Below are 25144 nucleotides of genomic sequence, written 5' to 3' on the forward strand. Positions count from 1 at the left end.
TCTGAGTATTCTCAAGTACCCCCTGTGGATAGGCCAAGTACCCCCAGGGCTCCTAGTACCCGTGGTTGGGAACCAATTGTGCAGAATTTCTGGAAATGTTTTTTTTTTTGCCATTGTTTCCATGTACTATCCAATCATTTCTGTTATACAACACCTGTATCACACCTGTCAATTACTAATACCATTTGAATCTCACAAAGTCACACTTTATGATTTCTATACGACAGTTGGGTAGCTCTGTGTAATAATTGAATGTAATGTTCCCAAGCATGTGATGTGTGTGTTGTGTGTCAAGTTGGGTACTGTGACAAATATCAAGAATATTAGTGCAAATGGATAAAACAAGTATTTTATTAAACTAATATTATTGATGATAACACGTGTTACAGGCAAGACCATTCACCTCACTGTGTAATGGCTCTCTACATTTTAATTAAAGGAGGTGTTCCCAGTGCAGTACGGTACTAAGTATGACACAGCACTGCAGATTCTGGTGTGGGAGTTCTTCTCCAGATTGGAGGAGCTGCTGCCGGTGCCCAGCTTTACACAGGTACTGACATGACTGCATCTTCATCCTATCAATTCAAATGTAAAAAATGTTGCGTTTACAGTTATGAATGAATAACCCCCCTTTAATAAATGGACTGAACATTGACATGTTTCCAGTGGGTATGAGATATGGGTTGATTTGGGAGTGGACTGCACTCTCCTTTTCCATTTTAACTTGAAGTTTGCCTCTCTCACCCTCAGACAGCATCTTGTCTCCGCCTTGACTCCTCTGACCTGGAGGAGTGTGTTCAGTCTGTCTCTGACCCTGAGCACCTGAAGACACTGCTACAGCATCAAAGACACCTTAACAGAGGTAGGTAGCCTTCAGGTTATCCATACTGAACAAAAATATAAATGCAACATGTAACAATTTCAAAGATTTTACTGAGTTACAGTTCATATCAGGATATCAGTCAATTGAAATAAATTCATTAGGCCCTACATCTATGAATTTCACATGACTGGGAAAACAGATATGCATCTGTTGGTCACAGATACCTTTAAAAAAGTAGGGCTGTGGATTAGAAAACCAGTCAGTATCTGGTGTGACCATTTGCCTCATGCAGTGTGAAAACTCCTTTACATAGAATTGATCAGGCTGTTGATTGTGGCCTGTGGAATGTTGTCTCACTCCTCTTCAATGGCTGTGCAAAGTTGCTGGGTATTGGCAGAAACTGGAATATGGTGTCATACATGTTGATCCAGAGCATCCCAAACGTGCTCAATGGGTGACATGTCTGCTGAGTATGCAGGCCATGGAAGAACTGGGCCATTTTCACCTTCCAGGAATTAAGTACAGCTTATCCCTGCCCATACCCTAATCCAAGGAGGGGCAAAGTACTTAAATCTGGCCCGCGAGACATAAAAAAAATATATTTATTTATTTACTTTATACTTTTTTTCTCCCCAACAGGCGAAGGTTGAGAGCCGTGCATCCTCCGAAACACGACTCAGCCAAGCCGCACTGCTTTTTGACACAATGCCCGATTAACCCGGAAGCACCAATGTGTCAGAGAAAACACAGTACACCTGGCGACCGTGTCAGCTTGCATGCGTCCGGCCTGCCACAGGAGTCGCTAGAGCGCAATGGGACAAGGACATCTCGGCCTGCCAAACCCTCTCCTAACCCGGACGATGCTGAGCCAATTGTGTGCCGCCTCATGGGTCTCCCAGTCACGGCCAGCTGTGACACAGCCTGGTATCGAACCCGGGTCTGTAGTGACACCTTAGACCGCTGCGCCACTCAGGAGACCCCCAAGGGGCAGATTAAATTCTCTGGCAACAGCTCTGGTGGACATTCCTGCAGTCAGCATGCCAATTACACGCTCCTTCAAAACTTGAGACATTGAGGCATTGTGTTGTGTGACAAAACGGCACATTTTAGACTGGCCTTTTATTGTCCCCAGCACAAGGTGATGATCATTCTGTTTAATCAGCTTCTTGATATGTCACACCTGTCAGGTGGATGGATTATCTTGGCAAAGGAGAAATGGTCACTAACAGGGATGTTAGCTTTTTGTGCTTATGGAACATTTCTTGGATATTTTTTCGTTTCATGAAACATGGGACCAACACTACAGTCGTGGCCAAACGTTTTGAGAATGACACAAATATTGATTTTCACAAAGTTTGCTGCCTCAGTGTCTTTAGATATTTTTGTCAGATGTTACTATGGAATACTGAAGTATAATTACAAGCATTTCATAAGTGTCAAAGGCTTTTATTGACAATTATATGAAGTTGATGCAAAGAGTCAATATTTGCAATGTTTACCCTTCTTGGCAAGGTGCTCCAATCATGCTGGAAAAGGCATTGTCCGTCACCAAACTGTTCCTGGATGGTTGGGAGAAGTTGCTCTCGGAGGATGTGTTGGTACCATTCTTTATTCATGGCTGTGTTCTTAGGCAAAATTGTGAGTGAGCCCACTCCCTTGGCTGAGAAGCAACCCCACACATGAATGGTCTCAGGATGCTTTACTGTTGGCATGACACAGGACTGATGGTAGCGCTCACCTTGTCTTCTCCGGACAAGCTTTTTTCCGGATGCCCCAAACAATCAGAAAGGGGATTCATCAGAGACAATGACTTTACCCCAGTCCTCAGCAGTCCAATCCCTGTACCTTTTGCAGAATATGTCTGTCCCTGATGTTTTTCCTGGAGAGAAGTGTCTTCTTTGCTGCCCTTCTTGACACCAGGCCATCCTCCAAAAGTCTTTGCCTCACTGTGCGTGCAGATGCACTCACACCTGCCGGCTGCCATTCCTGAGCAAGCTCTGTACTGGTGGTGCCCCGATCCCACAGCTGAACCAACTTTAGGAGACGGTCCTGGCGCTTGCTGGACTTTCTTGGGCGCCCTGAAGCCTTCTTCACAACAGTTGAACCGCTCTCCTTGAAGTTCTTGATGATCCGATAAATGGTTGATTTAGGTGCAATCTTGCTGGCAGCAATATCCTTGCCTGTGAAGCCTTTTTTGTGCAAAGCAATGATGGCGGTATATGTTTCCTTGCAGGTAACCATGGTTGATAGAGGAAGAACAATGATTCCAAGCACCACCCTGCTTTTAGAGCTTCCCGTCTGTTATTCAAACTCAATCAGCATGACAGAAGGACCTCTAGCCTTGTCCTCGTCAAACCTCACACTTGTGTTAACGAGAGAATCACTAACATGATGTCAGCTGGTCTTTTGTGGCAGGGCTGAAATGCAGCGGAAATGTTTTTGGGGATTCAGTTTATTTCCATGACAAAGAGGGATTTTGCAATTAATCTGATCACTCTTCATAACAGTATATGCAAATTGCCATCATACAAACTGAGGCAGCAGACTTTGTGAAAATTTATATTTTTGTCATTCTCAACTTTTGGCCACGACTGTACATGTTTTGTTTATATTTTTCCTCAGTGTACATGGTAGTTACATGAGCAGACACCTTACTATAAAGCACTTTGTGAAGTCTGATGTAAAAAGGGCTTTATAAATACTATTTGATTTTTTCCAACTTAATTTTCAGTTCATTGGGCTGCAGCCTATCATTTTTTCAACAACCTTAAAAATATTGAAGGGCCAGTATGTCTCATGCACCCCTCCTAAGTGCCCTGGAGCAGTCATCTTGTGTCCGTTTCCATGCAGCATCCTTGTGGACATCCTATTCTATGCCGTCTTTTTATTGGAAAACAAACACAAAGTAACACCTGACCCACCCACTAACACCTCCCTCACACAAACATGCACCAACAATGTACCAAAAGACTGGAGAAACACTGAGCAAAATTAGTAGATTCAGTACAGACATTACAGACAGGCTGGAGTCAAGTAATTCCCTTTTAATTCATTATTATTCCAAACAGAATAGTCTTCAATCCACTTTATCCAATTTCACTGTTCATATGATCATAAAGGAAATTATGTTTGCATTGATAAACTAGTGAGTGCTTCAAGACACCCTAGTGAGAGAGTGCCTGGAACTAAGTTGATCAACACACATTCACAGCAGTCCTCCACCCATTCATTATACAGGGACTGTTTAGTGTCAGTAATAAGGGACCATGGGGGTAATTCATTCAAAATAAAACTACAGCTGCTGTACATTTGCCACTTATTTTCCGCAATAAATTTTTAAAAAGGTCCTCGCAATTCAGAACAAATAGCATTAATGTCCTTACTTTCCTTCCTGAATGTAGTGTACCAGTATGCATCAATCCAATCTCCATAAATTGTTATATCCATAAAGAAATACAACTGGTTAAAGGTGATAGTTTCATGAATAACCATGTTTTTTTTTAATCCTTAGAACATTACCAAATACACCAAATATTATCATGTATTAGACATGGATAGAGTAAGTCGATTTTGACTTTATCATTCTGCCTGGCCAATTATATCAAACATTTGTCATTTGGCACAGGATCGATATGTATTTGTCACATAGACACAATGTATGCAACAAACAACACATGTAGTCTGACCAAGTGGCAGACATTATCCAATGACAGGTTTTATAGAAAGACTGGACCAGCCAGATGACTGTCCAATCAGACAGGCCGGTGAAATCTTTTCATGCAACAGATTTTAAGAAGGGTCAATATCAAACTCACAATAGATCCCACCTTCATCTGTTTAACCCTTTCTTCGGTTATTTACTGGCCCCTAAACACTCCCTCCCAAAAAACTGCTTTGATAAAGCATGAGCACAAATTAAAACAAGCATTATCCACAATGGCAGACCCTGGTCAAGTACACATGTAAAATACAGTGCTCTTGATTTAGCTTGCCTAGTAAAATGGAACCAGTGGAATAATCCCAAAAGTACAAACTCCGCCCACCCTACAATACCTCAAGTATTTGAAAGTTGACATACTGGTATGTATTTGACAATGTCTGCCTCAGAGGGGTATTCTTGTGATAAAATTAATGCTGGGAGTCTGGGTGAGATAGTGGTTGAGTGATAAGATTAAAAAGTGAAACTACTTATGTTTGTGTAATCTCCAGTAAAGCACTACAATTTACAAGTGTGTTCTCAACTATAATATCTCACATCCATGTCCATCGTAAGAACATTTCCATGTGTCGTCCCACCATGAATCTAACATAGAGAGCACTCGTTTCCATTCCATATTCGTTGTTCCATGTCATCTCATCTCTGTTCTCAGGTGGAACTAAAAGGAGGACATTTTTTTACCGTCACACCTTCACTACATGGTACAGCATTTTTTTTTTTTACATCATTAGAAAAACAATCGCAAATATGGAGGAGAAAAGTTCATATGGTTGCATTTCTGTTAACCAGACACAACTCTACACTTCTCTGCAGCAGAGTATTTACAGGTCCCCTGTGTGGGGGGGTACAATGCTCATTCAGCGGTCAGACAAGATGCTCAACTGTGGATTAAGGTATATTATCTCAGCACTGAGGAGACATCATTTGTGGCAATTGAATGAAATGTAGATATTATATTAAAGAGGGCCTGCCTTCAACTAGTAAGAGACTCTTATGGCCAGGTCATATATGGGGCGGGTGTTAATTATTAAATTAGTATATCAAATTATTGTTATTCATGATCATGCTAGATGGAGAAAAAAAACTGATGACAATCAAGGCAACACAATTAAAGGCAATTAAATGTGAAATGCTCCCCATAAGAAATACAAAATGTGTTGTTTTTACAACTAAACTTGAAGTAGGGCACCAATTACTGACGTGAACAGGGAGGGACAATAGTGAGCCCTTGTCTTCTGCCCACACAGTATGGTACTATTTGAAGTAGGTAAACAGTCATATTTTTGAGCTGTAGTTTGTTTGTACAGGTTAAACGCCAGCCAAAGGGAATCTGACACCGTGCTAAGACCTTCCAGTGCTCGTCCAACTGAGGTAGCATCTCTTTGTTGTCAACACTGCTCCAGCTCCCGAGGTCCAGTGACACTGCCATTTTCCATCCTATTGTCAGCCAATGACCCATTTTCTGTGGCAGCCATGTTGTGTGATTTTCTTAATTATGGAAGAAAATAATAATACAATTGACCCCAATAGAACATTCTTAAAGACGTTACTGAAAGGCATTCCTTAACTGAATCATCCAGACACAGTTCCAAGTATGGCTTTGGTGTTTGTCCAAGTATACAGTCATTTACATACATGTGGCGTGAGCCGTGACTCTGAGGATTCGTATATTCATGCAAAATGTCCGTTTTCAGTGTATCTGTACAGGTAGAAGATAGTTCATAGGCGTGGCAAGGGGCCAGTCCTATCTGCGCGAGGGGCCCAGAACAGATCCTGTGGTGGGGGGGCCGTAACGGGGGAAGTTGTCATTAGGGGGCTGGCTGGGGAGCAGGGAGTTCCCATTAGTTGGAGAGCAGCTGAGATGAAGCCGCTTCAAGTACTCGGCGTGGTCCGGCTTGTGGTGCTGCAGGACTTTAATGGCTTCATCCACTGTGAACCACTCACGTTTACGACCTGCAGGGGGAGACAGAGACCAAGTGTGAATTACTCCTTCTATTGACCACCAGGGGGGGCAAGTAGTGGATGTTATACACCAACCACCTGAAGGCGGCATTGTCATTTTGAAATTGAATATTGTTAAGGGTTTCATAAAAATTATTTGAACCAGAGACCTTTTGGTTACTGGCCCAAAGCGCTTAATACTTGCTAGTCGCCAAAGTTCCAGAGCATGTTTTTAATACAGTCCCAATAACCAGTCAGAACTACTGGGGTTTTCCACATGAACTTAGTGTGACATTTGCCCTTTGAGGGGTGGGGATCTTCTCACAAAGATATGGGATCAGGATCAACCCCATGTGTCACTGTCAATAAAATATTCAGGTATCCCCTTACCAATCTGCAAACATGCCCAACGTTTGTCATCTAAATATTCAAAATGACCCTATTCATTTCAGCCTACCAAAAGTCTTGTGAAGGGTGCTAATAGCCATTTTGAATACATGTTTCCAGAATAGATGTTATCAGAATACATTGATTATCTCTAACAACAGCTACAGTGTTATTGCGTGAAGATGAGGCCATAGACATGAGCTCATTTAAAGGAAAGGTCAATCACAGTGGCATGCTTTCACAACATTGTTTTTGAGGAACAAGTTGTGGTAATCCTGTGTGTTAACGGGACTGAGGACTATTAGTGCAAAGTAACAAATATTGGCTCGGTTAAGTCGGTAAACAAAAACGAAAGAAAGACTTGAGACTGATATACTGCCTATTGTAAGATCTATAAGGACTGAAAGCTCCAGCCACTCAGGAAAAAGACTGATGAAGTCTAAAGGATGATTAATGGATTTCAGAGGTCAGGTCACATTGTTCAGTGCAGTCAGTGGTGAGTCACAGCCTGTTTGGGAAGGCCTGGGATAGATGACCTGCAAGTTCATATTTTACTCTACCTTTGACCCGCTATTTTAGTCCACCTCTCCAAAGCCAGCAGGCTGGTGTGATTTAGCTGTTAGCAGCATAAGTTGAGTCTTAATCAGCCACTTTGGAATTGATGTGTTATGACTCCAAACTTTAGATTAGGTGAAGCCGGATATTATTGGAAAAATATTGAACTTGTTTGTTGCTTGTTTTCTGCAATCCCAGGCCTTTTAGTCAGTGAGTGGGATTTCATTATTTAGTCTGTTGATACTGGCAACATCCTTCCTGGAAAAACAGATAATTATACTAGACATTGAAGTCCTGATGTCATGTGACCATAAACTCACCTATGTTGACCGAGTCCTCCCATGCTTCCAATGTCTCCGTCACGGTCAATACGTAAACGTAAGTTCGGTGCTTTCGGTCTTGATTTTGCTGTAAAGTTAAAAAGAAAACTACATTTGAAAATTCAGGTTGGAAGAGCCTCTACCTGTGGCACCTCAAGACAAAACAGCTGCTTTCAGAGGGGGCACATGCTTTAGGGTAGTTTATCAACCCTTGACTAGGCATCAACCAAATCCACTCATTTTCTATTCTTGAATTTCATTCATGTGACAATTTACACAAGAGAGCAATGACAGTTTTTCAGGGAGTAAAAATGTAACTGTCTTATAATTACTGTCAGCCCAGAGTCACACCTTACCTCAAACACACCTAGGAGACGTCCCAACTTGCCTTTCACTCCTGCCTGGTGGGAGAGAGAAGAGAGGCATTAGGGGGATGTGAGATGACCGTATTGGGCCTATGGCAATTTGACAAACCAAAACACTTGTGTTAGATTAAAAAGGAAAGTAGAGAAATCCCAATTCTTGACAATACTGTGTGGGGGTTTTAGTATGAAAACCTTCGACGAGTTAGGAGAGTGTGTGTGTGAGAGAGAGAGAGAGATGTGATTGAATATCACAACACGAACCCACCCAGTCCTGCTGTATATTTAGAGGTCAAAATCTGAGAGGTTACTGTTTCCAAAAAGACACATGACCAACCCCCCCATTCCCCTTTATCAAGCTTCGCAAAGTATCTGCCCAGGTCCACTGGACAGGCTTTAGGACCTGTGAATGTGCTGGAATCCAGCAGGGAGCCAAGTACGTTCCCACCAGCTGGACCTTTGGAATACCACAAGCTCCTCAGTCACTACCCAAACCAAATCCTTCTGACCCCTTTCTATACAAACCCACTTTGGACCCACCAAAATGTACCTCCCAATTCTGTCATGTCATAAGAGAGTTCCCGTCACCCACAATCCTTGCATACATCAAGTCTCTCAGAGCTGAACCCTTTAGCGGTGAAGCCACTTCGGAGAAAACATGATGTGAAGTGCCATTGAGACGTCCCAGGAGATCGACAAGATCAGTCTCATGCCACAAGGAAGGCAGTGGTGAATTATAGAGGGTGTCTCTATCTATCTCATAGTGTATATGAGAATATTTCGGGCCTACAGACATTCCTGCACGTTGCCTTTAAATGACCAATCAGGGGCCAGAGATTGATACTCATATAGATGACATGATCACTAAATGACTTGAAGCCAGAGTTTACAACTAACACATTACAATAGTCTCACCCATCGCTAAAAGGCATGTTCTTTACAGACAAATCAATGAATGACCATCAGATCAATGTGTGTTTTGTGTGTGCATATAGCTATTAGTTACACACCCACTTTGGGATTCTTTTCAATTTCATCATCACTGATGATTATGGTGATGATTGATTGGATTCAAGTAAAGATCCAATCATTCTGAATGTGATATTGTTTTTGTGCATCTCTGAGCGATGCTCTATCGACTCCCAGGTCATTCTTTAATTTTGATGTGTATCTGCAAAGGTTTTGCATCATATGAAAACATGAAATGACCCAGGGAATTGATACAACATCACTCAGAGATGCACAAAAACAATATAACATTCAGAATGATTGGATATTTCCTTTATATGATGATGACAGGTGAACTCACCTCTTCAAACACCTCTCTGACCGCTGCACCACAGGGCTCCTCCTCCGGCTCCATCCCTCCACCTGGGACAATCCACTGGTCCGGATGCCGACTGCTGCTCACCAGCAACACCTGGAAGAGAAACCACAATAGCTCTGTGAGTCCAGCTCCACCACAGGGCCCTCTGCTCCACCACAGGGCCCTCTGCTCCACCTTGGCTGATCGATTGACCCAGATCAGGTCCTTTTTGGGCACATCAAAGCAGGTGCCTGAGCTTAAATTACACCACAGTCTGCCATGTACAACGATCCGTACAGATTGAATGAGAATGTATCTGCATTTTCATGATGCAATACACACACACACTCATGACCTATGGGGCTCATAGTTGCTCAGATGTCTCTCACCATGCTGAGGAAACATCCAACTCAAGTCAGTCGAATACGACATATGACAGTGATGCAGCGTCAGAAGCAGCTTGTGTGGCTTTCACCTTCCATCTTTTCCCCATCCAGACCCCTCTATACGGGACCAGTGTGTCAGCCTGACAGCCATGTAATATCAGCTAGCAGCTTGGCTTTGACACTCCTCTGTGCTGCTCTAATGGGATTGTGGGATTTCTGAAGCAGACTTGTTGTGGTCCGAGCTTGGAGCCAGGTAGTGACAAGTCAAGTGGTCAAGAGAGGCCACACAGTGAATACGGCACGTGTCACCCTTCTACTCTGGGTCACCACGTCATGTTCCCGGACCTTAACTGAGCCGACATCTCATCTGGCTCGTCCCGGGCTAAGAGGGGATGGAGGGTGGACAGGGAGTGGGGCAGTTAGCTATATTTACAGGCGCCACATACAGATGAGGGGATCCAACTGAAGCAGCAGGGTAGACCCGACTGTCTGCTTAGTACCCTAAATTATAAAGCCTTAAACCATGGAGATAGAATGAACCTACTAACCTATTTATAACAGACTGCTAGTGCTTCAGAATGTGAGTGTACGTGTGTATACACAAGTGTGTGTGTGTGTTGGGGGGGGTACTGTCTGTGTTTATATATGGGGGTGGGGTACCGCTGTGGGCCTTTTGCAAATATGTTTTTGGGGGCAAGGCTTTAAGCAGCTCAGGGATGTCACTGTGTTTGACAGTGTCTACCGTGGAGTTTACAATACAAATCTAGCTAGACTACATGCTGCCAGTGTTATTTTTGCTTCACTTTTAAGTCCTATCCTTTCTATTTCTTGCTCAAAATGTGGTTGGATATGAACTGTTACGAATTTAACTAATTCCAGGAAAGACATAAAGCTTGTCAGCACCTCATACAAATTCATGCAATATACAAAACATTGTTCATGTCATTTATGTCAACAGCTTAGGCTAACAAGGTATGTCCCACAGAAAAATCATGGCACTGAGGAACACTCGGCACAGTGAGGAGCACAACGCCACACCAACATATTAGATAGGTCAAAGGTCAGGTGCAGATGGAGGGGGGCAAAGGGAATAGAGCAGCGTCTCCCAGCGAGATTCCAGTGTGTTTTGTAAGCCTGCTAAACGGGCCAGGAATCTCAGGGAGGAAATAAACACCTACTTTCTCGGAGGAGCAACACTGTGGCTGTCGAATAAACCAGTCTCCCACATGCCAGCCTACGGAGGTTTGAAGTTTTAGACAGGAGTATTTTAATGCATTAGGAGAGTGGTTAGTCATAACCAAAATAGACGTATGAAGTCAACATACGGAAGTTTGCTGCCCCTTGTTTTACACCAAATACACCTACTTTCAAGCCTAGTCGATATAAGAAAACAAAGCCCAACTATATGCCAATTCCAGACCACACACATTCAATACAGCTTTAACTCCTATCCAGCAATATACAAGTAGGGCAACATCATTTGCCTAGTAATAGGCTACCCTTTAGTCCATCCAGACCAACAATAAACCGTACTTCAACTTTGCCAAGTGTCAACAAACCCTTAGTCTTGTAGCGACAGTGGACTGAAAAGACAATGTACTGTATGTAATACAGTCTCAGGGAGACACCTATTAACAGACCGCTCCTACCCACTGGCATGAACGCTCTCCTAGTCTCTACTGTTGTTGGAGGCAAATGACCCACCCACTGGCCCTGAGGGATGTCATGTTCCTGTTTTCCCTTGATGGACTTTAAACCTTGTCACTGAACACCTGACCCAGGGGGTTCCTCTTTCTCCTTTTCCATTCCTTAAACCAGGAGAAGCTACATTTGTGTTCCATCTCCACAAAGGGGACTGAGATTTGATTGCTGAGATCTGACCAAAGCAAGTTGAGACAAGGTCTCCAGATATAGATAGGCCACAATCCTTCAGGGATTCAACAGAATGGGATTGGCACAAAGAGGTGTCATTGGCAAAGACAGTATTGGCCACGCAGGAGCCACAGAGGCTTTTCTCCTATTCAGGCTTAACGAGTTCATGCAATTACGACAGAGTAGCTGGACAGTCCCAGAGCAAACTCTGTAAAGATGTTCCTGGGATGGGCTCTATACATTACAACAGCTCAGTATAACAGTTGAACAGACACAGGCAAAGCATTTCTTGACCTATCAATACCCTTGACCAGAGACACAGGTGGGTGATTGAAGATGGTCTCCATTTGTTCCACCACAGGTATCTTAAATATTAAAACAAGCTAACATATTACACAAAGGTTTACTTGTTTTATAGTATTACATATGAAATGTCAGCAACAAGATTGTGTGTGTAGGTGATTACTAATGTTAATAGATACTTCACAAGTAAAAATCAAAGGGGAGATTGGGATGCAGCATTGAGACTGAGATTGGGCTGTCTCATTAATATAACTCAGTGAGAAAGCCTTCCAGCTGCTCTACCCCAATGCAATGTGCCTATGGCACGGACACACCGACACACAGCAAACTGATATATCTCTATTCCTTGTTCCTGAAAGAACCGGCTATACATGAGGGAGAGAACAAGGCTCCCGCAGTTTAAGGGAGAACAGTTTCTCCTTCAGGCCATCTCTCTCTCTCTCTCTCTCTCTCTCAAATACTTGAGTGCTCTGATAGAGTTCTTCATGACAGACAGATAAAGTCTGCAGCTTATTTATTGCATAACAGTGGTGCAGGGAAGTCAGAGGCTGCAGTGTCTTGAACTGTCTGATACAGATTTGGATTTCTATCAGACAGTACAAATCCAAATGTAGGAGCTGTTCATAAACAAGACTTGTGGCTCAGTAAGGGATGAAAAGCATCGCCACTTTTACATTAATGACCAACCTTAAGTCTTCTGGACTTTAGTTCATGCACTGAACAATGACATCATTTGCTTACCAAGTCTCCTATGACAACAAATCAGATCAATCCAATTGTATTTGTCACATGCGCAGAATACAACTGGTGTAGACTTTACCGTGAAATTAAATAGTAACACATAACAATAGAAAAGGTCCATAGATTTTAGTTATGATTAACTTGTTACGGTAGTAGGTCTAAGTCATATCTGTATAAATTGTGGCTTTAAACAATTAAATAGGCCCAGGCAGAAACAATTGTAGCATGCTATATTGACTGAAATGACACATGCACAACAATATAGCCTATTTCATGGAAATAATTGCTTCCCATTTAATAAAATGTTTTTAAAAATGTGTGGAACGAGTGCTATATGTTGTTATAATTTCGGGGAAATTGACTTGGGTAGATTGTCCATTTTGCTAAAAGACTGAACGCTTGCATCATGGTGGTGCGTAGGCTATCACGGTGAAGCCCGTTAAAAAAACAGAAACTATTACGAGGCATATTGTCTAGGACTACAGCAATTTGTTAAAGATGTTCTCTCAAACCAGAAATATAAAACAAAGCATTGATTGAGACTACTTTTCACTAGGCTACCTTTGGTTTTAGCATAGGATACTGAAACCATGTCTTACAAAATGGCCACTTCATCAATAACGCATTTTAATTTCATTTGAGGCAGCAAAGATTCTAAAGTGTAAAATGATAACGGTGATATTGTTACTAGTATTTAAACTCGTATGCATTATTAGTACAGTGGTATCGTCATACAATGTAGCAATGGCTGGACTGATGTCCCGCCCGTCGAATGAAACATGCAACAGAGCGCCTCGCCCCCCTCGCTTTGCTCTCAAACTAGCCCAAACTGGATAGCCGCGGGCAGTCACACAACACCACTGAGGATGTATTCCAAAAGCCATGGAACGTAGGCTAAAAAAGCGTATAAATAGATTATAACACTCCTGTTTTTTTTGTTTAAAATGAAGCCTACATCTCTAATCATTAGGTTTTAAAAACCCGCTGAAGCATTTCTTTCAGACACCGCAAGATAGCCCCCCGCACATCGACATTTTCTGATGAATGAAGTGGTAAAACCACAATGAAAACCTATTTAAGTCTATTACAATAGGCAATTATAGATACAATATTAACAAGTGTAGGATATAGCCGAGAACCGTGGTTTGGTTTAAAGACAGGACAGCATCGGTCCCATGAACTGTCAATGAGAAATATAACCATCTAACGTCAACGTTTATACCTCTTCTTCACGGTCGTTCTTGAAGCACAAGCATGCGGCTCGTTTCTTGAAGCCCTCGCCATCATACGTTCTGGTCTGGTTCGGCTTGAACTTCATTATGTAGGTTACTCCTCACCGGGCAGGCAACGAAATCCAGAAAATGAACGAACGAAGAATGAGTCACCAAACCAAGGTTCTGGATGGCGAAGAGAAAACTGGCATATGTGTATCACTGAGGTCCAATAACGCGATATACCGGCAATCGACGGTGTATTTTCCCATTCACTCCAATTGCGTTTAGTGCGGTTTTGTCAGGGAATTCCCTCCGTGATGTTGGGTTAATGGATGCAGTTCAGTCCCCCATACCCTCCACTTCTATGTGCAATCTCTTATTTAAGTAGAGTAAGTCGATACTGTACCCTCCTCCGAAGTCCTCCCACCTTAGGTAGTAGACTACAAGGTAGGCTTTGCGCAGTCGCTGACTGTCAATAGATAGAAGGCAACCTAGCGGAGCGCTGTTACGCACATCACCATACGTCTGATGAGGATAGGATACAAATGTTTGAAACGTCTAGCTGTGATTGAACATCTATCTATGCAGTGCTCACTCCGTCTGACTTTATGCTTTCTTGAAAAGTAGCCTATCCTGTTTGTTTCATAGGCCCACCCATATGGATAGGTAATCTAGAAAAATAGTACGGTTACAATTTCGAACCCTTAATTAAGCCTATAACTTCATTAGAGTATTTTCTCAATATAAGATGTAATGTGACATATTGACCTGAAATGTCAGTAGCCAAGGTCTTTAAAAGACTCCTTATAATAGCCTCCACTATAAACGTCTGTCTTGGGATTGGGGGTGGTGGAAAAGACGGTTTCTGACCTTCCACTTTTTCTGTATTCACATCAGAAAAATGTAAAAAATAATTTCACAAATAAAGCACTGTCAATTTTATAGCCTGCCTCGCTACTCTGTGATGACTATTCATGCTATTGACTGAAAGCATGTTGGGGATATAGGCCTAGTCTAGGTTTGTTCTGTTTATAGCCTAAAAAGGAAGGTGGGCCTACTTGAAGATGTCTAGTTTTGTGTGTTAATGTATAGTTTTTATGCTATATAAGACAGGTCACACCTACCTTCCCCTCATAGAAAAAGGTTCTATATAGAACCTTTTGGGGGTTCCATAGATGAAGCAAGCGATATAACCCTTATTTTTTAAGTGTATATACATACCAAAGACATTTTGCATAGGAGTTCCTCTATCTTAGTCACTGCATTTCACTGTTAGTCTACAACTGTTGTTTACGTGACAAGTATTTGCTGAGGGTGTTGTCAAAGTAGAAAACAGTAGTAGAAAATTCTTAAATATATTTCTTAATGGGGAACGTACATTAAAACGTGGCTCGCTGCTTTTGTGTTTCGTTCTCGCGTCCTAATTTTGCATATTTAATTCAATTCCATGTAAACATTGAGCCAATGTTTTAGCAACTGTAAATGCAACTTTGTTTTGTTACTTACTGAAACTAGTATTGCATAGCAGTAGAGAAATTGTACAGACTATACATTCAACAACATCTCTACCGGAACTTGAATATTATATTTGTCATTACTGGTACAGGGATCCTTTAGTTGGTATTAAAATACAAAGTCTCCTGTTTTTTCCTCTGCAGAATCTATTATCAATGTTTCGGTAAGAGACCTTTGTCACGACAAAGTGAGATTCACACAAACATCCACATATATGGTATATATATACACACCTCTGAGTTCATTCATTGCATCTGTGCTTTGGTGCTGTAACTCTCTGCACCATAAGCGAGAAAAGCATGGAATTGTAAGTGTTAACCCTTCACCTCTAAAGGTTTTGCTCTACCAGTAAGGCCAGTGTTGTCGTCTGTCAACCTGTGTTCTCGTCAAAATTGGAATTCAACGACTGAATCAAAAGAGCTGTTAACTCGATTGACTGTTCTAACTGGCTGCCAGCAGGACAAGCATCCTACCTCACACTCTTCATCAAAGAGATTGTCACTCACAGAGTATCAGAGTTAAGGAACTGACAACCAGTGTATCATGATGTGATTGTTTTTAAGAGGATAGACTGAACTTAAAGAGAGAAAAATTGATTAGGTCATGGGGTGAGATAGCCTGCTTTTTCTTAACATAATTGATCGTTACAGTTTGAAATGACTAAACAAAATCTTATCAGGGTCTTACGTCAGATAGAGCAATGATTCCGCCTGCACTGAGCGACGAGGGTTGTGTAGGAGTAACGAAAGGCAATGGGGTAGCCTTTGATGTGCAAAAATCTCATATGAGCGGAATTGCAAAGATGTCAGACTGTTGTGGAATACCAAAATAACATTTGCCTCAATGCTATCTTCCCTGTCTCAATGGATCTCTACCATCTTTCCATAACTTGAATTGGTCTAAAATCCCTTTTACCAAAATAACAACTTATTTCTACCTCCTTCTCTTACACAAATTACTGTATATCTCGGTCATTATCTTAGAATAGACAGGGTCTCAAAAGTTAACACTCGCAAAGAATAGACCTGCAGAAACTTCTATACAAAAAGTCAATATCGTCATCTAACCCAAAAGCAGTCAGTCATCTACAGCATCATCTTGCCCAAAGTAGAAAGGATATCAACGGCTCATAATATTAGCTGCAGTCCAAGTGAGAGAGAGAAGGGGGATTTGATTTCACATGCTTTAAAGATGACAGACAGATGTGTATGAAGTCACCAGATTTGAACCTCTGCCCATTCCTGTAATCATTCTAATGATAGAGCCGCAGTCTAACACATTTGTTCTCTGCCATCGCCAAGGCAATCTCAAAACACACACAGAACACACACAGCTAGGCTCATCCGACTGTTCTTCATCTATTCTGTCACTTTCCTCGTTTGCTAATGATCCACTCTCTCAGCACAGCCGGCTCGGATTGCCCTTTGTGCCAATTAGAGTTTGAGATGATCAAGTCACTTGCTGTAAATCCCTTTAAGACAGTATTAAAGGGGCGGTGCTTTGGTCTTTGAATCTCCCAGAATCATGAGGGCATGGCCCATTGCCAGTTAATTCTAAGAGCAGCAGGCTCTTGAGCAGCAATAGCACAGCCCCCACCACGACCCATAAACCTTTCCCTAAAATGTCACATTAGGATATTTACATATGGCTTGTTGAGCAGCATGGGTGTAATGTATAGGTCACTATTACTGCCTGGACGGGTTAAGCAAAAGCTAATGGTCCTGTAAGCATATTTTATCCTATATCACACATCCACACTCTCTCTCACACACGCAGGCATGCGCGCACGCACACACACGCGCGCAAGCACAAAAGCACACACACACACAAACAACTGCTGCAACCAGACTCTTATTTACTATTGCTAATACTGCTAAATTTAAACACTTGTCCCCCAATGCTCCCTTCTCTGATAAATGTGTAAATGTTGGACTATAAATTGTGACTTCCTGTATTATATTTATGCTAAAATGTCTATTCTATTCATCTGAGTCATTTACTTTATGTTCCTATTCTTATCTTCTATTATTTATTATTGTTGTTGATTGTCGAGAAGGAAACTGCAAGTAAGCATTTTATTGGACAGTGTATACCATGTGTATCCTCTACATATAACTAATAAAAATGTCAAACTTGAAATTGAAACTACATATCATGCGTACATCTAGATATTTGAAGTGTGTGTTATGTGAAATACTACCACAATTACTACAAAGAATATTACTAGTAATCAAAATATAATTGTTATATCTGTTCTTTAAAATACTTTTACATGTTTTAATGTTGAGACCAATGTGTTTTTTTCTCTCTAGAGAAATCAAATCTAATTTTATTTGTTACAATCGCCGAATACAACAGGTCGTAGACCTTACAGTGAAATGCTTACTTACAAGCCCTTAACCAACAATGCAGTTTAAAAACAAATAAGAAATAAAAGTAACAAATAATTAAAGAGCAGTAGTAAAATAGCAATTGCGAGGCTATTTCTGAGCAATAATAGGTATCCATCCACCTAATGCCAGTTTTTCTTGATGTCATACTCTGACAGTGTCTTCATTGCCAGACAAATAACAGATGATGAAGTGAACTCTGACCGTCTGCTTCGACTGCCATGATGGCTCTAATGTTGCTGTTGTCACTATTGAATACAGAACTCCCCTCTATCTGTGTGAAACAGAATCCTCTGCCTCCATATCAGTATTTACCAATGAATGATCAGTGACCCAAAAATAGAACCACAAAGAACAAAATCATGCAGCGTCATTCTAGTTTATGTTATAAGGCTGTTAAAAAGCCTTTATAAGCATTACATGAAACATTTATACACATGTACTCACAACAATTTTCATAACTGATAATCAGGAATCCTGGTAGATGTTCTATACCCAACCAAACAAATGGCCGTTGGCTTAATTTGATATCTATTTTATTTCTTCCCTGACCCTCAAGTCAATAGTACATTGCCCTCTGACCCTAACCCTATAAATTGAAGGGTCAAACAAGCAAACAAAATGATAGCATAAGGAATGTCACAAGGTAAAGGAAACAGAGCAACTATTGTGACAGGGAATGAGGCCATAAGTAAACACAGCTTTCACAATTATTATATCATCACAATAACCTGCTCTTAAAGACATAATACGAAGAATGGGTGTTTATCACAGCCAGGTCTCTCTCATGGCCTTTCATTAGGATAGGGAAAACATCACTTAGACACAGACCACCTGACATTATAAGCTACGCTATTATAGGGTTGTGTGTGTGTCTCTCAGTGTGGGTATGGGTGTGCATATGTGTGTGTTTGTGTGCCTCACTGCCTCTGTGTGTGTGTGTGTGTGTGTGTGTGTGTGTGTGTGTGTGTGTGTGTGTGTGTGTGTGTGTGTGTGTGTGTGTGTGTGTGTGTGTGTGTGTGTGTGTGTGTGTGTGTGTGTGTGTGTGTGTGTGTGTGTGTGTGTGTGTGTGTGTGTGTGTAATGGTATTATATTACCAACTGCAGTTACCTATAGACCTGTTTCACCTCCCCCTGAGGAAAACAACCTAGTCCTCCGTTGTGTTGCACTTACAGTGATAGCACTGTCTCCTTGAGCTGGAACAAACATGGACATGCTGTAATCATGGGCAGAACAGTGTGCTGAGACATAAACAAGGCCAGGGAGCGACAGTGTAATTGTTAGATTGTGGGAAAGTTCTCTGAATCAAAATACACAGCATGGACAGGGGATATTGTGGAGAACAGTCTGACCTCCTCCAGGTATTTTGCAAGGAAGACAAAGGCAGTTCACTTCCTTCTTTGAATGGGCATTGGGTTAATATGTGTTTTATTATACTTAGGGCTTCTGAAGTAGAATGAACTGAAAAAGCAACCTTCACGGTGTGGTGCCTTGAGGAGTAGAAACTTAACGGGTAACTTTAGACATGTAGTCAGCCTGGAACGCTCATGCTGGGGGAGTCTACTAAGCTATATGGATTTTTTAAAAGAAGGCTCCTTTATGGCTCCTTGAAGTATAAAGCAATATTTGATGAAAAAAATGTTTAGGCCTTACAGCTATTAGCCCATACAAACGCATTGAATAACAGATTCACTACATGGAACAACAGAAAAAAAAAAAAATCAAAGGAAGTTTGTTCTGAAGTGTCTGTCCTATATCTGAAAGATACCTATCCTCACTTCTCTCCCCGTGCTGACACAATGGCTTTAACCTTTTAAAAAATTGAACTAAACAGAAATTAGTTTCAATCTTTGACAAATTTTTACCATGAATAACACTAAGCAGAATGACACATCAAATGTAACTGCAGAGGGGGTTTAGATGGACAGTGGAATCTTGAGCAGTGGTTAGAGCGTTGGACTAGTAACCGGAAGGTTGCAAGTTCAAACCCCCGAGCTGACAAGGTACAAATATGTCGTTCTGCCCCTGAACAGGCAGTTAACCCACTGTTCCTAGGCCGTCACTGAAAATAAGAATTTGTTCTTAACTGACTTGCCTAGTTAAATAAATATAAAAGTAAATATTATAGAGCAGTACACTGTGGCTAAAAGCCTGAGTGAACAGACATGATACGCCTGAAGGACAGCATCATCCATCTAAGAGTAATATTTTCCACCATTGTGACTCAATTTGACCTCGGTACGAAGTGCTGTCAAGGGGACTGTCTGCAGGCTTGCCTGCCGGGCCAGCCACAGAACTCGCAAGATGAAGAGATGACAATATAAGAGGCTCCATGACAAAAAATAAATTCACATGAATTGTAGCCCTCCCTCTAGTGTTCAGAGTACCTTGCTACTTATGTAATGCCCCATTCATAAATCAACATCAGCCTGCTGGGAAATGAGATGCGGACTCAATTCTGTATTTGGAAGTGTAAAAGGGGTCCTTGCTATCTGGAATCCTTGGGACATCCCTACCCTATTGAAATTGATATTTCAAATGGTTCGGCAAGGGTTATGATTAAGGTTAGGGGTTATGGTTTAGGACGGGGACGGCCCAAGGATACCGGATAGCACTAACTGTGTTAAAATGGGCAGTCGGAAAACAGGAATTCACCTCAGTTTGTAAATCTGTCTTGCTCCCAACATATCCTAGCATTGGTTGTGTGTTGCTAGCAATTAGCTAAGAGTCATACTCATTTCTCTCCACTTTTAAAGCAGATTGTTCCTCCTCTGTTGACATTGTTGGGCGATGTCACCCATATCAGCAACCTAATCTCTGTCCTCTGACACTTGTGGATTGGGTTTGGGTGTTCCTCAAGCACTGATATACAACATATTCAAGTCGTGTCATATAGCTATTATCTAATCATTCACAAAGCTCACCTACTGAGTAATATCATATTCCAATTGATGTCACAACTCTTTGACCCTAAATGCCCAACCCATGCAATCAGTAAGTCTAGATGAAATAAAGTAATCCATTTTATTTGAATGTAACAGGAAAGGTAACCCATCCTGCCACAGTTGTTATGATGTACAGTTGAAGTCGGAAGTTTACACACACCTCGGCCAAATACATTTAAACTCGATTTTTCACAATTCCTGACATTTAATCCTAGTAAAAATTCCCTGTCTTAGGTCAGTTAGGATCCCCAATTTATTTTAAGAATGTGAAATATCAGAATAATTGTCACGATTGCCATCATCGTGGAAATGACCGGACCAAAGTGCAGCGTTGTGAGCATACATTTTTCTTCATTATAAATGTTGCCAACAAAACAAAAACGAATGTGAAGCTTACTAGGGCTATTCAGGCCACTAACAAAGACAACTACCCACAAATACAACAGGGAAAAAGGCTGCCTAAGTATGATTCCCAATCAGAGACAACGATAGACAGCTGTCCCTGATTGAGAACCATACCCGGCCAAAACAAAGAAACAAAGAACATAGAGTTTCCCACCCGAGTCACACCCTGACCAAACAAACATAGAGAATAAAAGGATCTCTACGGTCAGGGCGTGACAATAATAGTAGAGAGAATGATTTAATTCAGCTTTTATTTCTTTCATCACATTCCCAGTAGGTCAGAGGTTTACATACACTCAATTAGTATTTGGTAGCATTGCCATTAAATAGTTTAACTTGGGTCAAACGTTTCGGGTAGCCTTCCACAAGCTTCCCACAATACGTTGGGTAAATTTTGGCCCATTCCTCCTGACAGAGCTGGTGTAACTGAGTCAGGTTTGTAGGCCTCCTTGCTCGCACACGCTTTTTCAGTTCTGCCAACACATTTTCTATGGGATTGAGGCCAGGGCTTTGTGATGGCCACTCCAATACCTTGACTTTGTTGTCCTTAAGCCATTTTGCCACAACTTTGGAAGTATGCTTGGGGTCATTGTCCATTTGGAAGACCTATTTGCAACCAAGCGTTAACTTCCCGACTGATGTCTTGCGATGTTGCTTCAATATATCCACAAAATTTTCCATTCTCATGATGCCATCTATTTTGTGAAGTGCACCAGTCCCTCCTGCAGCAAAGCACCCCCACAACATGATGCTGCCACCCCTGTGCTTAATGGTTGGGATGGTATTCTACGGCTTGCAAGCCTACCCCTTTTTCCTCCAAACATAACGATGGTCATTACGGCCAAACAGTTCTATTTTTGTTTCATCAGACCAGAGGACATTTCTCCAAAAAGTATGATCTTTGTCCCCATGTGCAGTTGCAAACCGTAGTCTGGCTTTTTTATGGCGGTTTTGGAGCAGTGGCTTCTTCCTTGCTGAGCGGCCTTTCAGGTTATGTCGATATAGGAGAAATTATACTGTGGATATAGATACTTTTGTACCTGTTTACTCCAGCATCGTCACAAGGTCCTTTGCTGTTGTTCTGGTATTGATTTGTACTTCTTCCACAAAAGTACGTTCATCTCTAGGAGACAGAACACATCTCCTTCCTGAGCGGTATGACGGCTGCGTGGTCCCATGGTGTTTATACTTGCGTTCTATTGTTTGTACAGATGAACGGGGTACCTTCAGGCATTTGGAAATTGCTCCCAAGGATGAACCAGACTTGTGGTGGTCTACCATTTTTTCTGAGGTCTTGGCTGATTTCTTTTGATTTTCCCATGATGTCAAGCAAAGAGGCACTGAGTTTGAAGGTAGGCCTTGAAATACATCCACAGGTACACCTCCAATTAACTCAAATGATATCAATTAGCCTTTCAGAAGCTTCTAAAGCCAAGTGGTTTAAAGGCACAATCAACTTAGTGTATGTAAACTTCTGACCCACTGGAATTGTGATACAGTGAAGTATAAGTGAAATAATCTGTCTGTAAACAATTGTTGGAAAAATTACTTGTGTCATGCACAAAGTAGATGTCCGAACCGACTTGCCAAAACTATAGTTTGTTAACAAGAAATTTGCGCAGTGGTTGAAAAACTAGTTTTAACGACTCCAACATAAGGTTATGTAAACTTCCGACTTCAACTGTATATAGTGCTATTTCTATTGTTTTAATTACCATTTTCATTATTGTATTTCACTAGTCCTGCATTTTGGAGCTCAGAGCCTATACTTGTCACACCTGTACATGTACATTAAAAACTCTAGACAGATTTGAATCTAGACATACAGGTATTTGACATGGTTTTACCACTGAGCTGTGGCTTGTTTTCTTCCTGATAACACATTCAGTATTTCACAACCTAATTTCAAAATGTACAATATCTACATGAATAGAGGATATTAACAATTGGCATCTAACACAAATGTGAATGTACCTCTTCTGTACCTTTGTATCTGCTGTACATTCTGATAATATAATGCAGTGAATCGCTGTTCATACTGCATCACACCCATGTCATCCTCGTATCTTGTCACACCAACACCAAAATAAGACATCTTACACCATTATTCCATACAGCACTCTTGGAGGCCATGCACTACCACCCTTTCCCTGCAGTCTCCACCTTGGTGGCTGGTTATATGTAAAGGTCAGCGAAGGAGAAGCCTGGCACAGCACAGTCTGTTTTCCCACTGCAGATGAAGTATTCACAGGAAGAGATCCCCCCACCCACCCCTCCCTGTCTTGTGGAGAGTGGATCTCCAGGCAATGCAGATATTCATAGTCACAAGTGACTCTCATACTGACTGCCGAAGGAGAGGAATCCCATTACAACAAACAAATACTTCATAACGATGTCAGATCAAAAACAGTCATTACCATGCAACCACTAAGACTAGAGAATCACACCACAAATAATGTATTCCTACTAGTGAACAAGCAGAAAGTGTTAAATATCCGTGACACATTGATGATGCGAAATCCAAAACATACTGTCTACTGTGAGTGGCCAGACAGTGTTCTACCCTGTGCCGTAAGCACCTGGTGATGAGTAATGTTCACCTGTCAGGTCAATAAATCAATGCCTGTCACAAAGGTTCTGTTTATATTTGGACGTTTCTGAGCTGTCGCAGTAAGTCACCCTGTAGCAACAGATAGTAACAACGCCCTGTAACAACGCCCTGTAACAATGGATAATCGAATAGCCCAACCCCCACGACTTACTCTAAGGAAAAATGTACTTACTTTGAATGGGATGTGGTTGTGTCACCTAGCCATCTTAAGATGAGTGCACTAACTGTAAGTCAGTGTGGTTAAGAGTGTCTGCTAACGGACTAAAATGTACAAATAAAAAATTAAGTAATGGACTAATTTCACTGACAAATCTTTATTGCTTTGAGATTAGCTAATGTTTAGTGTCTAAAAGATAATTCAAGGAATAATATCCTGCATTTATATTCTGAGGATTAGTTCCTACACTGAGTGACTCACTGTTGCCATATAAACAAAGACAGGACCATAATACAAGGAATCATTTCCTGCATTTACATTCCGAGGATTGGCACATGGGTCATTCTATGAAAATTGTGGCTTTCCTTTCCCTGCTTTAACCACCAGGGGAAACACTTAAGTGTCAGATAATGACACAAAATGTTTGTTTTAATTGAAGTGCTGTGTTAATAGACAGTATATAAAGTGCGTTTGGAAAGTGTTCAGACCCCTTGACTTTTTCCACATTTTGTTACTTTACAGCCTTATTCTAAAATGGATTGATTACATTTTTATTAATTAGGGGGAAAAAAATATTTAATACATTTTAGAATAAGGCTGTAATGTAACATAATGTGGAAAAAGTCAAGAGGTCTGTGGACTTTCCGAATGCTCTGTATTTACTACAACATGCTTAATACCATGAAATTGGCTTGTACTCAGCCTCCAGTATTTATGCTGCAGTAGTTTGTGTCGGGGGGCTAGGGTCAGTTTGTTATATCTGGAGTACTTCTCCTGTCCTATTCGGTGTCCTGTGTGAATCTAAGTGTGCGTTCTCTAATTCTCTCCTTCTTTCTTTCTCTCTCTCTGAGGACCTGAGCCCTAGGACCATGCCCCAGGACTACCTGACATGATGACTCCTTGCTGTCCCCAGTCCACCTGGCCATGCTGCTGCTCCAGTTTCAACTGTTCTGCCTTACTATTATTCGACCATGCTGGTCATTTATGAACATTTGAACATCTTGGCCATGTTCTGTTATAATCTCCACCCGGCACAGCCAGAAGAGTACGGGCCACCCCACATATGCTCTCTCTAATTCTCTCTTTCTTTCTCTCTCTCGGAGGACCTGAGCCCTAGGACCGTGCCCCAGGACTACCTGACATGATGACTCCTTGCTGTCCCCGTTCCACCTGACTGTGCTGCTGCTCCAGTT

The 25144-nt window shown here is 41.6% G+C and overlaps 1 protein-coding gene across 1 annotated transcript; it reads right to left on the minus strand.

The window, feature by feature from the left end:
* Positions 1-3852: 3852 nt before the first annotated feature.
* Positions 3853-14369, minus strand: LOC118392523 (diphosphoinositol polyphosphate phosphohydrolase 3-beta-like). The gene is made up of 5 exons (XM_035784569.2): positions 13937-14369; positions 9416-9526; positions 8101-8145; positions 7745-7832; positions 3853-6494 (listed from the first exon to the last, which is right to left on the minus strand). The coding sequence occupies exons 1-5, from the start codon at positions 14030-14032 to the stop codon at positions 6286-6288; spliced, it is 549 nt and encodes a 182-aa protein (XP_035640462.1). The 5' UTR covers positions 14033-14369; the 3' UTR covers positions 3853-6285.
* Between the last annotated feature and the right edge of the window lie 10775 nt (positions 14370-25144).

Source organism: Oncorhynchus keta, chromosome 13, assembly GCF_023373465.1.
Source record: "Oncorhynchus keta strain PuntledgeMale-10-30-2019 chromosome 13, Oket_V2, whole genome shotgun sequence".
In the NCBI taxonomy this organism is placed as follows: Eukaryota; Metazoa; Chordata; class Actinopteri; order Salmoniformes; family Salmonidae; genus Oncorhynchus; species Oncorhynchus keta.